Source organism: Ochotona princeps, chromosome 2 (genome assembly GCF_030435755.1).
Source record: "Ochotona princeps isolate mOchPri1 chromosome 2, mOchPri1.hap1, whole genome shotgun sequence".
Classification (NCBI taxonomy): Eukaryota; Metazoa; Chordata; class Mammalia; order Lagomorpha; family Ochotonidae; genus Ochotona; species Ochotona princeps.
In genome coordinates this window covers 19,938,734-19,952,117 of record NC_080833.1, presented here as the reverse complement: position 1 = coordinate 19,952,117, position 13,384 = coordinate 19,938,734, and the positions used below count along the sequence as shown (strand labels likewise).

Below are 13,384 nucleotides of genomic sequence, written 5' to 3'. Positions count from 1 at the left end.
CAACCTCAGAGTTAACTGAGGAAGACATCGAGAAAATGGGGGACACAGAATCCATAAGACTCATTTTAAAGATTCTGATAAAAAATGAGAAGCTCATGCAAGAGTTCAAAGAATTTAAGGAAGCAATAAAGCAAATCAAGGCTGGCATATCAGACATTAAGAACACAGTAGAGCAAATTAAAAGTACAATGGAGAGTCTCCAAAACAGAATGAAGCAAGCAGAAGAAAGAATCTCAGAATTGGAAGATATTTCCTGTCATCAGGGGGAAGCAAACAAAAAGCTGGAAGCAGAGCTGGATCAGGCCAAAAAAAGTATTCAAGAATTGAAAGACACTATTAAGAGGCCAAATATAAGAGTTATGGGAGTCCTGGAAGGTGCAGAAAGAGAAGCTGAGTTTACAAATGTATTTAATGAAATAATAAAGGAAAATTTCCCTAATCTGGAGAAAGAATTGGGAAACAAGATCCAGGAGGGGAACAGAACTCCCAACCAGCTTGATCAAAAGCAATCTTCACCACGACACATTATCATCAAGTTCTCTTCAATTGAACATAAGGAAAAGATCCTTAAATGTGCACGTGAAAAAAATCAATTGACATATAAAGGAATGCCAATGAAGCTCACAGGAGACCTCTCACAGGAAACTCTATAGGCAAGAAGAGAATGGAGCAACATATTCCAGATTCTAAAAGAAAAAAAATTGTCAGCCTAGGATAACATATCCAGCAAAGCTTTCATTTGTCTTTGAAAATGAAATCAAATTCTTCCATAGTAAAGAAAAGCTAAAATAATTTGCCTCTTTCAAACCTGCCCTACAAATGATACTTCAAGATGTTCTCTTGACAGAGAAGAGGAATAGCACCTACCAAAACCAAAGGCAAATGGGAAGAACATCCCAGTAAAATGACAACAGAAGACTAAACCAGTAAACAACCCATTCCTAAAATGAAAGGACCAAAGTCCCACCCATGTATATTAAACTCTGAATATAAATGGCTTAAGCTCAATTAAACGTCATAGATTAGTAGACTGGATTAAAAAGCAAAACCCATCTGTTTATTGTCTGGAGGAGACACACTTCAACAAAGATCAGCGGAAACGAAATCACATGGGTGTTGTTGTTTTCTGTTGGTTTCATCTCTTCAAAACATTTCCTTCTGATTAAATCATTCAATGACTCGTAGATCATGCAGTGGCATCATTTTCTTCAAGAAGTTTCTTGATTTTCATTTCTTCAGCTACACATTAGTCATTTAATAGCATGTTATTTAACTTCTTAGTGTTAATTTCTTTTTTCTCCCGGATGTTGATTTTATTTTGTGTCTCTTCATTTAAGGGGATGTATAGTAGCTGTGTAATGGAGACTGTCATATCTAGTAACATGTCATTTAACTTCAGGGCATCGTAAATTTTTATTTTTCTTTGTATTGTTGATTTTGTATCATGGCTTTTCATTTAAGGGGATGTACAGTAGCTGTCAAATGGAGACTAACATCCAGATGTGAGAATGTAGTGTGGTATGCATTTCTGCTTCCAGACAAAGATGGACTTACAATGAAAATGTTTACTATATGTTGACAATAGGATTCTGGACTCTCTGCCATTGTCCATGCCCGCAATGATGGATGGACATATGACTGAGTATGAAGAACTATATGTTAGTAATGATATAGAGGAACTAAATGGGGGGGAGGGAATTGGGGAGGGGATAAGGGAATATGAAACTTTATCATAAAATGATAGCAATAATAAAATGTAAAAAAAAACAAAAAACAAAAGTCACAGTAGTTCCACCTCTGATGCAGCTTCCTACCAATGGCCTAGGAAAGCATCAGAGGATGGCCCAAGGCCTTGTGGGAGACCCTGAAAAAAAAAAAAAAGGAGCAGGAGGAAAGGGTTTTGTGCTCAGAGGAAGGGAGGGCTTTTTGGAAAAAGGACGTGGCTGGGTCACCCACAGTGACCAGAACAAGCAGAGACACAGGCACCGAACGACCTAAGGAGAAACACTGTCAGTGTCAACATTCAACATGATATTGGCTGCTGATCTGCCATTACACTGCCTTGACAATTTTGAGGCCCGGCAGCGTAGCCTAGCGGCTAAAGTCCTCGCCTTGAAAGCCCCGGGATCCCATATGGGCACCGGTTCTAATCCCGGCAGCTCCACTTCCCATCCAGCTCCCTGCTTGTGGCCTGGGAAAGCAGGTGAGGACGGCCCAATGCATTGGGACCCTGCACCCGTGTGGGAGACCCAGAAGAGGTTCCTGGTTCCCGGCTTCGGATTGGCGCACACTGGTCGTTGCGGCTCACTTGGGGAGTGAATCATCGGACGGAAGATCTTCCTGTCTGTCTCTCTTCCTCCTCTGTATATCTGACTTTGTAATAAAATAAATAAATCTTTAAAAAAAAAAACTTCTATTTTTTTCCCCACTGCATTGTCTCTTCTTGTCAGAGCCATGCTGTTAGAATTACTGGAAGATTTCTAGCAGTTAGCTGAGACATCATACTGCCTGACTGAAAGCTTTCATTCTTGCTCAAGCTATTTGGATCTTTTCTTGATTCACATATTTTTAGGAAAAAAAAATCATATTACTGAAAAAAAAAAAGTCTTGGCTCCCAGCTTCAGATTGGCCCAGCTCTGGCAATTGCAGAGTAATTGGGGAGTAAACTAGCAGATTAAAGTGCTCTCTGTCTCTCTGTAATTGACTTTCAAGCATAATAAATAAATTGTAAAAAAAAATAATTCTAAAGTTGAAGTCATAGTTAGGATCCACTCTCCTGGACCATGTTCGGTGCTTCCAAAGGTCATCAAGGTCCAGAACAGGCTTCTGTGAATAGGCTGTTGGCACCACCTGGCATCTCTTTAGCAAGGACCATAAATTCTAGGCCCAGCACCCATTTGCTCCCCATGGCCACGTTACAATCACCACTGGACCAATAGTATTACAGAACAGAACATTAAGCACTTTATTTTACCTGAATTCAAATAGTTTTTCACAATTTTTTTCTCTTGTGAATTACAAATGATCTATCCATGTCCAACTGTAATTTGGATCCAAACAGGCAGTGACAAGAGAACTGGGTCACTGAGTCGTCTTGCAGCTGCTGCCTGGACGCTAGCCACCCCACCAGCTCCATCCTGTCATTTCTTTTTTAATATAAAGATTTATTTTTATTACAAAGTCAGATATACAGAGAGAGGAGGAGAGACAGAGAGGAAGATCTTCCGTCCAATGATTCACTCCCCAAGTGAGTGCAACGGCTGGTACTGCGCCAATCCGAAGCTGGGAACCAGGAACCTCTTCCGGGTCTCCCACGTGGGTGCAGTGTACCAAGGCTTTGGGCCGTCCTCAATTGCTTTCCCAGGCCACAAGCAGGGAGCTGGATGGGAAGTGGAGCTGCCGGGATTAGAACCGGCGCCCATATGGGATCCCGGCACGTTCAAGGCGAGGACTTTAGCCACTAGGTCACGCCGCCGGGCCCCATCCTGTCATTTCAAGGGACAACGCCTATCACACACCCAAAGAACCCCTCCCCTGAGATCTGGGCTCCAGGCTCCAGGGTCCAGGCTCCTTGCAAGTCTGAATTTTCTTTTTTTTTTTTTCATGGCAGCACATTGTCTGCTACTTACCTTGTTAGGGTGTTGACTCATAAAAACTTAACTACAAAAGCTTTTAAACAGTTTATTTGTATTAAGTAGGTAGAATGGTGCAGGACTGGGCCCGTTTCCCACTGTTCACATTTGCTTATTAGTACAAGAAGATGACGTGATAAGAGGAATGGCTAAAAGGAATAGAAATACACCCAGGGAGGCCAAATCTTCTAACTGAGTCAACAGTGAGCTGAAATTGCGGGCCCTGCTCATATTTATGTGAGAACCTGGACAGATTATGTTCCCTTTAACTGTTCTAGGCCTAGGAAAGAGGGAATTGAACAACACTTATATTACAAGACGGCAATCTTTTATTCAAACAGGTTTTGTCTAAACTATGCAAGGAGAGATTAATCTTGTTCATAAATTAGGGTAAGTCTAACATCACTATTCCAAACTAGTATTATTTACAAAAAAAATGAACCTCTGTTTTACTTTATCACAGGTTCACAGGACTAAGTTTTAAACTAACTTGAGAATAGCCTTCAACATCTTCCTGCTGCAAGAGCCCAGAACTCCTTATAGGGAAGAGGGCAGCTTTTTGACAGCGACATTCATCATTCACCAGGAATGTAGAAGCACAAGTGCATAACAACAAAAAGATTGGTTCATTCCAAACAAGTCCTATTTGCTTTTCCCAAAGCATGCTATGTCTAATTCTCCCTTTCAACGTGGCCAGGTGGGAGAGGGACCCCAGAGACTGTAGTACTCTTCATTAAACTAACTTCTTGAAAAAGAGAGCAAAATGACTGAAGTGTTTAAGAGCATAAATCACTTGCGGATGATGCTAGCAAAAAATTCAGTCAACTTTAAATCCAGATTAATAACAGGAACCTCTACAACTGATCAGCTTAAGTGGATACTTCTCATTTCATCTTCATCTCATGTGCAATTTTTACTTTCCAGTTAAATACAGTGCCAAAATCTTGCAAAACTGATAGAGAACAGGCTTTCTAGAAATCCAAATTAAAATGTTAAATAATAAAAAACCCTGGCCTACTATACAGTTTCTGACAAACTCCAATATGTTGGATGCCAAAAAGCAATTCATCTTTGTTACTAGTAAAAAGGTATTTTGTATACACATAAAAAGGCAATATTATAAGTCTGTAGTGTCATCTGTCAAAAAAAAAAAGGAATATTTAGAATGGACTTTTCAGGAAACTCTTGGGAAATCAGAATACAAGAGAAAGCAAAATCCACATAAATGAATTCCTAATTGGAGCAACCATTAAAATGTATACCGCAGCTGATAAACACTGTCTCCAGAAGTCACTAATTCCAAGGACTAGTTAGTAGTTAGCTTCTAAGTTATTACAGGACAATCTGGCTTGGGCGCTCCTCTTGTGATCAGTTTGTTCTGGCAAGACTCCAACAAACACTTGCCCTTGAAAACAGCTCAGTGGGGGGAGGCTTTGAGGCCAGCACACTTCATTTGCCATACAGTACCACGAAAACAATGATCAAGACGGTAATAATCACCGCCAGGACAAGCACCAGGATACAGATCTTCTTGCGAGATTTTTTCTGAGGAAAGAAACGTATGAAGAAGACACTCATGAAATAAGTAAGTCTTAACATCTAAGACTCCAAGAATGCTTCATAAATCCACTGCCTTATAATTCAAAACTAACTCTACGCATGCACACATAGCCAGAGCCCATTCCCCATACCTCAACACTCACCAGAACCAGACAGCACGACAAGCTCTAATTCTAGTCTCCAAAGAGCCTATTATATTAGGCATTATTTACAAAAATATCTGTTTTTTGTCTTTTGTATGTTGTAAGTTGATATCCATTATAAAACTTAATATATATTGGGAAAGCAGGCAGAGAAGTAATTACTCACAGATGTAATGATGCTTTGATTGTAACACCTTCTGATTTTTTCTATGCATGTTGTTACTGAACATAGGAGGGATCATACTATATAATGCTTGACTTTTTTCTCACTTAATGTTTAGTATAAACTTCTTGGTTATTATCAGTGCTTCATAAGCATCTCTGAATTCTAACATCATACAATACCAAGTAGCTGTATATAGACATCAAAGTCATTATGCAGTTTTTAAAAGAAAAATTATTATTAAACACAATTTTTAAGAAACATTCCTAGATAAAACACAGGCATACCAGAAACATGGAAAATTACTGAAGTGATATTTCTCAAAAGCCCTCAAAACCAAAATGAAGGGAAACAAGAAGAACCTCATTCACAGTATCTGCGCATTGAGATAAAAGATCCAGATGAATAGTCAAGCCAGAGCTTCAACTACCAAGTGGAAGAACTTCACTTGGTAAGAACAACTCCGCTATTACTAAGCCCTGCTTATTCACATCTGACACTTGAAGCTGGTTCTCTGTCTCTTCTAAATGCTACTTCAACTGTATTTCTTACTATTTCAATGGAAGCACATTTCAGCTGTTTAGGATACAAGATTAGCTTTCCATCATTTATACTTGAGCTATCATGCTGCTTATGGGGTTAGCAGCTTTGCAACTCAGAGGCTTCTATATATGTTTATTCATGATTTCATGACATTTTGTGGCTCTCCCAGTGAAGGCAGACACTGAAAGTGGAACTGGGTCTCCAAGTCTGACTGCCTGCTACAGCTGCAGCCTAAGCTAGAGGCTGCACTGTCCTTCACGTGTCAGTGACCATGACAGCCGTGAAGTGCGCAGCACACAGTGACTTCCTCTTGCACTTGTTTTTACCTGGTAGTAAGCAGCTCGCTGTAACTGATCAGTTGCTCTTTCGACGTGCACCTCTGAGCTTTCCACATTGGCTTCTATACTGTCTGCAAAGAGAAGGATGGTGGATGTTTTAGCACACTCAGATGTTTCAAGACTGCTACGTGAAAATTTCTGTTGTTATAGGATCCTGTTTTACTCCCACCCAAACTAAGACATCAGAATTTACTGCATGGAGAAGAGAATAGCACTATTCTTTAGAAATAAGCACCGGAATATCTACGGACAAGGAGCTGTGATGCCTCCAACCCACGTATTAATGGCTCAGAAAAAAATTAATCTGTAACTACACAACTCTCCCTCTTATACACATACACAAGAGCACATAAAAAGCAAATGGGTAGAATATTAACAAAAAGTAAACCTAGGTAGAGGTTAAAAGGAGTTCCTTGCAGTATCTTTATATTTATGTTTTATATACTTGAAATTATTTCCATATAAAAAGCTTTTTAAAAAAGAAGTACTATTCCCGTAACTGTGCAAGTTGTTGGAGATCAAGTTGGGAAGCTAACAGCTGTTACACAGAGACTTACCAATGGATGGGACTGAGTATTCATGGAAACCTCAGTTCAGTTTTTTTACAATGATAATCTAAGAAAAGTGCTAATAAAGTAAATTTTACCATCTTTAAACAATCTTCCTAAAGTTTAACTACATAGCTGGCATGTCTTATTGCAACAAATGCTAACAACTCACTTTCAGGTTAAAAGTGTCAGATACATACCAATCAGATCGCCCTGATCATGGATCATCATGGCCAAATCTTTAAATATCTGGTTGACATCCAAAATATCTGCCTAAGACAGACCAAAAAAAAAAAAAAAATTAACTACTGCTAAGCAACATGTTAGCAGACTCATTTTCTCAACTTGTCTAAAAGTTTTGGCTAATACAATGTGTTTTGTTGTTGTTTTTTAATTTGAAAGGCAGAGCAAGAGAAAGAGGGAGAGAAAGAGTAAGAGAAAGATTGATTTTTTTGAAGATTTATTTATTTTTATTGCAAAGTCAGATATATATAGAAAGAAGGAGAAACAGAGAGGAAGATCTTCCATCCGATGATTTACTCCCCAAGCAACTTCAACGGTCAGAGTTGAGCTGATCTGAAGCAGGAGCCAGGAGCTCCTCTGGGTCTCCCACACAGGTACAGGGTCCTAAGCATTGGGCCATCCTCGACTGCTTTCCCAGGCTACAAGCAGGGAGTTGGATGGAAAGCGGGTCCTCCAGGATTAGAACCAGCACCCATATGGGATCCCGGAGTGTTCAAGGTGAGGACTTCAGCTGCTAGGCCATGGTGCCAGGCCCGAGATTGGTTTTCATCTGCTGGTTCAGACCCCCTGGCCAGCACTGGGCCAGGCCAAGACAGGAACCAGGAATGCTATCCAGGTCCCCCATGTGAGGCATCTCCGCCATCTCCGAGGATGTGTATCAGCAGGAAGTAAATGAAAAATAGTCAGCCCGGCGCAATACCAGTGGTTAAAGTCCTTGCCTTGCACATGCCAGGATCCCATACAGGCGCGGGTTCGTGTCCTGATGGCCCCACTGTCCATCCAGCTCTCTGCTTGTCACCTGGCAAAGTGGGTGAGGAGGGCCCAAGGTCCTGCACCCGCGTGGGAGACCAGGAGAAGGCTCCTGGCTTCAGCTCAGCTCTGGCCATTGCGGCCACTTGGGGAGTGAATCAGTGAATGAAAAGTCTTCTTCTCTTGTCTCTCCTGCTCTCTACATCTGACTTTCCAATAAAAATAAAGAAATCTTGGGCCTGGCGGCATGACCTAGCAGCTAAAGTCCTCGCCTTGAACGTACCAGGATCCCATATGGGCGCTGGTTCTAATCCCGGCAGCTCCACTTCCCATCCAGCTCCCTGCTTGTGGCCTGGGAAAGCAGTCGAGGATGTCCCAATGCTTTGAGATCCTGCACCCACATGGGAGACCTGGAAGAAATTCCTGGCTCTTGGCTTTCGATCGGTACAGCACTGGCCGTTGCGGCTCACTTGAGGAATGATCATCGAATGGAAGATCTTCCTCTCTGTCTCTCCTCCTCTCTGTATAACTGACTTTGTAATAAAAATAAATAAATCTTTAAAATAAATAAATAAATAAATAAATCTTTTTTAAAAATTGGAGGTAGAACTTAATCACTGACATGGGACACAGCAATTTCAAGCAGGGCTTGACCCATTCTTGCAACTACTCTGTGTTTTTATTCTGTACCGCATAATTTTTCCACAGAAATATTGAAATAAATAAATAAATGAATGAATGAAGGATATAAACCTGCCCTTCAAGCAACTAATACTAAACATGCTACCTGGGGAGCAGCAAGATCAGACAAGCCCAAACAGCAAAGAGGAGAAGCTGGTGTGCTGGTATGGACAAGTTTTACAAGCACTAGCTCTGAGTCGAGCCTAAACTGGGCCTTATGGCAGTCTGTGAGTGCTTCCCAGCAACAACTACTGGTACTTTGCACCAGAGAATTTAAATGATCTGCAGAGGATTGCGCTGCCTGGGAAATGCAAGGAGGAGACACTCATAAGCAGAAAACCTCTCTGCCCCTTTAGCTGACTGACTGTAGGACTATGTGAGGAGCTACCCAACTCTATTGTCATTTGGATCAACTGACAACTGAACAACAAAAAAAATGTTTGGTTGGCAGATGGCAGTTCTAGGATGAAAGCACCACACATTATTTGAAAACCTTCCACATTGACAGAGAAAGGTAAAAACAAATTAGTTCAGAGGGCTGAATTATATGCTGTTTTCCCAGCAGTGATGGAAGAATCAAATAGCAGTAAAATGCCCTGTGTCTGGGCTTTTGCTGACTCAGGGGCAGTGGCTAATGGTGTGATCACAAGGTCAGGCAGAAGGACAATGGAAACGTGGGTTATTAACAGAAGGGCATGGCCTTACAGCGTTTTGAGAGGAGTATTTGAGAACACACTGAGGTCCATCAGAACCCCTAAACTCAGACGGCAACTGGGATTTTAAGTAGCATTTCAAACGTGTGCCAAGGTTCTATGACAGTGGGGCGGTCTACAAGCTGCTGCAGGTACACAAGGCTAACTGGGACATGGTGTGTGTTTGTATGTGACAAATACACAGTATGAGTAAGAGAAAGAAAGGGTGTTACACAGAAAGTGACTAACGAATGGTATATAGAAAGGCATATAGGAGAGGTAGGACCTTAAACTGTCTTAAAGCAAAGCAGAGGTCACATACATAGAAAAACAAATTTCTGTTTCTTTTAAATTCTGTTTCTAAAAAGAGTGGGGCTGGTGCTGTAGTGCAGCATGTAAATCTGCTATCTATGGCACTGGAATCCCATATGGATGGCAGTTTGTGATCAGGCTGCTCCACTTCAGCTCAAATTCCCTGATAACGCACCTGGAAAAACAGCGGAAGATGGCCAAAGTGTTTGGGTTTCTGCACCCTGACAGATCTAGAAGCAGCTCCAGATGCCTGGTTTCAACCTGGCCCAGTCCTACCCACTATGGCTGCTTGTAAATCAAGAGATAGAAGATATTTCTCTCTCTCTTCCTCCCTTCTCTTTGTAAATCTGACTTCCAAATAAATTAATTAATCTTAAAAAAAGAAAGACAAAAAAGAGCAAGCGAGCAAAGATCCCAACATGGCTGTAACAGACAGACTGTTTGGTAGAGGTAAGAAATGACGAGATATAAAAATCAAGCCCAGGCAAAGGAACTGGATCTCATTCTTTTGAATGTGAAGTGATCGGTTGTTTTCCTGACATCTATCACACTACAGTCCTCTCCTTAGCTCCATTGATCTCACTGTCCTTCCCAGCAGAACAGCACAGCTGAATGCAGTTGATCCTTGACCAACAGGGCTTTGAACTGCACCATCCACCTTTATTAAGATTTAAAGGGGACCCGGCGGCGTGGCCTAGCGGCTAAAGTCCTCGTCTTGAATGCCTGGGAACCTATATGGTCGCTGGTTCTAATCCCGGTGGCTCCACTTCCCATCCAGTTCCCTGCCTGTGGCCTGGGAAAGCAGTCGAGGACGGCCCAAAGCTTTGGGACCCTGCACCCTGTGGGAGACCCAGAAGAGGTTCCTGGTTCCTGGCTTTGGATCGGGCCAGCACCAGCCGTTGAGGTCACTTGGGGAGTGAATCCTCGGAGGGAGGATCTTCCTCTCTGTCTCTCCTCCTCTCTGCACATCTGACTTTGTAATAAAAAATAAATAAATCTTTAAAAAAGGAAAAAAGATTTAAAGGGAAGAGAGACAGCTCCCTTCATGGTGAGTACACCAAAGGGAAAAGTTTGGAAGGCTGGGCGGGCCCCACCTGCCGCCATCATGGCGTGGCGGAAGGGACTGGGAGGGGGCAAACTTGGGACCTGGGGATTTAAACTTTCAGCAGCTTGCTGGCTCCTGGTGGGTGCCAGGCCAGGATTGTCTCCATGCTTGGAGACCCAAATGCAGCCATTGCGTCCACGTGGTGACCTGTCCCTGGGTGGCCAGTGCGTCATTTGGCTCCAGGCTTCACCTGCTGGCCACCCAGCGGTCAGCTCTGGGGTTTTGGAGCTTTGAATTGCTGCCTAGGTATCTCCATGTCAAGCCCACTGTACTTCTGGGATGTCAATCTTTATGGATAAGACTGATACATCAAACTCCTTTAAATCCTGTGTAGTACTTGTAATCACTGGACAATGATGACCACCAAACACCAGTCCATGCAAAAGCTAAGGCTTGGGGCTTGTCTAGCAGGATCATATCCTATTACCTGACATGATGATGGATTAAGAAATGGGTAATATTAGGCAGGGCCAATGACATTAAGTAGCGCTCGAGAAAACCAAATTCGGGGGTAGATTTTGTGGGGGATGTGTGGGCCAAACCCTATGGAAATTCTAGCCCCACTGGTTAGCTCAAGAGTAGCGGTGGTGATGGACTAAGCCAGGTGTGACCAAGGAGCCTGCCATCAATCACAGCTAAAGGAACCCGCAACAGTCTGGACTGGTCAAGGCAGCAGTACCCAAATGTGCATCCTGAATAGGGTGTGGGGTTGGCCGGGCTGCAACATTCACCAGCTCATACAAGGCCAACTGGAAGGCTAGACTATGCCAGGCACTGGCCTAAAACCCACTGGCATGTATGAGAACTGGGTCTGGGAGGGGATCAAGTGGAGGAACTTGGGAAACTCTCCTGGGGAGTCATAGCTCCCTCTATTGAACATATATATGGTCCAGACCTGGGGGTCGGACAAGTTGGACAAAGTAGCTCCAATGGCTGGCTAATGTGTGGATTGGTAATGGACTGGGGTGTCCCGGGCAGGACTGAGCAAACCTTAGCCCACAAGCAAAATTAGAAACCAGGATGGAGCACAGGTCATGCTGAGCTAGGCTCTTGCACCTACTGGTCTGTGTGAGCCAGGGACGCTAAGCCACAATATGTAAGGCAAGGGCCGGGACAGGTGAGGGGCTGTGCCAAGCTGAGTCAGACCAACCACTGGCATGCGCACAATCTATGGCTGGGAATATGCCCGGTTGGGGAGCTAGGGAGACACCCTAACTGGGTTGAGGTTCCTACCAAGGAGCATGGGGCTGGAATAGGGGCTGCGTTCTGATCAGGATACGGTTGTAGTCTCCCTTGGCACAAGTGTGGACTGGGGCTGGACGCACCAAGCCAGGCTAGACCCCAACACCATCTGTAGTTCTGGAGGACCAGGGTAGGCTAGGCTAGGTCTCAGCCCCTACTGAACCATGTGTGAGTTGTATGTGTGTATGGAAGACTCTTGGCTGGGCTGAAACATCCAACAGCAAGAACCAGCTTGGGTTGAAGGCCAGTCAGGAAAAGCCACTGTTCCTGCTAGGACAGGAGGTGAACTGAGTAGGGCTGGCTCATGGACCCCCTGGTATGAGTGAAATCCGGCATTGGGAGAGGTTCTTTTTTTTTTTTTAAAGATTTATTTTATTTTTATTACAAAGTCAGATATACTGAGAGGAGGAGAGATAGAGAGGAAGTGGAGCTGCCGGGATTAGAACCAGCAGCCATATGGGATCAAGGCGAGGACCTTAGCCACTAGGCCACGCTGCTGAGCCCCAGGAGAGGTTCTGATGGAGGAGCCTGGGCAACTCCTCTGGCAGGACATAGACCAAAAGCCTTGGCGACCCTGCATCCATGTCGGAGATCCTGAGCAGGTTGCTAGTTCCTGGCTTCGTATCTGCCTAGATCTGACTCATCATGCTCAGAGTGGCGAGAATGGCAGAAAATCGTAACTGTTGAACTGTCAAAACCACTTGAACAGGACCCTCAGAGTATGCCCCACATCAGGGACTTGGGGTGGGTGGGAGACTGGGTGGGACTTCTCCCTTAAAATCCCCCTTTAACTCAGATACATGAAGGAAGTAATGTGGAAATAATAGTCTTACCCAGTTTTCTGTAGCCCTTGAACCTTTTTACCCTAATTAACTATGTAAAGATTGTCAAAAATATAATAAAAAAATGGAAAAAGAAAAAAGTTTAAAAAAAGATTTAAAGGGAAGGATCTGAGACGGTTGGAAAAAAAATTCAAATGAACTATATAGCCTCGAAATATTCAAAAACATTAAGAGAAAAGTATGTTGTGGTCACTTTGGCAGCACATATATTAAGAAAAAAGTATGTTATGAACTCATACAATATAAGGAACTAATAGTCATATCAGGGTCTGGTGGGACGTCTCAATGGCTAAATCCTTGTCTTGCATCCACCAGAATCCCATATGGGTGCCAGTGTATCTCCCAGCTACTCTACTTCCCATCCAGCTCCCTGCTTGTGGCCTGGGAAAGCAATGGAGGTTGCCACAAAGTCTGGCTACCCTGCACCCATGTGGGAGATCCTGAGGAGGTTGCTAGCTCCTGGCTTCGTATCTGCCTAGCTCTGCTGTAGCCACTTGGGGAGAGCATCAGCAGACAGAAGATCTTTTTGTATCTTCTTCTTTCTGTAAATCTTTCTAACAAAAATTAATAAACATAAAAGTCATTTCATT

General features: G+C 43.1%; 1 protein-coding gene across 1 annotated transcript in view; it reads right to left on the bottom strand.

Annotated features, from left to right (window-relative positions):
- Nucleotides 1-3,665: 3,665 nt before the first annotated feature.
- STX12 (syntaxin 12) overlaps nt 3,666-13,384 on the bottom strand; it is a 40,258-nt gene continuing 30,539 nt past the window's right edge. Inside the window, exons 7-9 of the mRNA XM_004592189.3 lie at nt 7,128-7,200; nt 6,368-6,450; nt 3,666-5,177 (exon numbers count right to left, since the gene is read on the bottom strand). Of these exons, the coding sequence (XP_004592246.2) occupies nt 5,082-5,177; nt 6,368-6,450; nt 7,128-7,200 (252 nt within the window). The 3' untranslated portion in view covers nt 3,666-5,081. The remainder of the gene's footprint in view (nt 5,178-6,367; nt 6,451-7,127; nt 7,201-13,384) is intronic.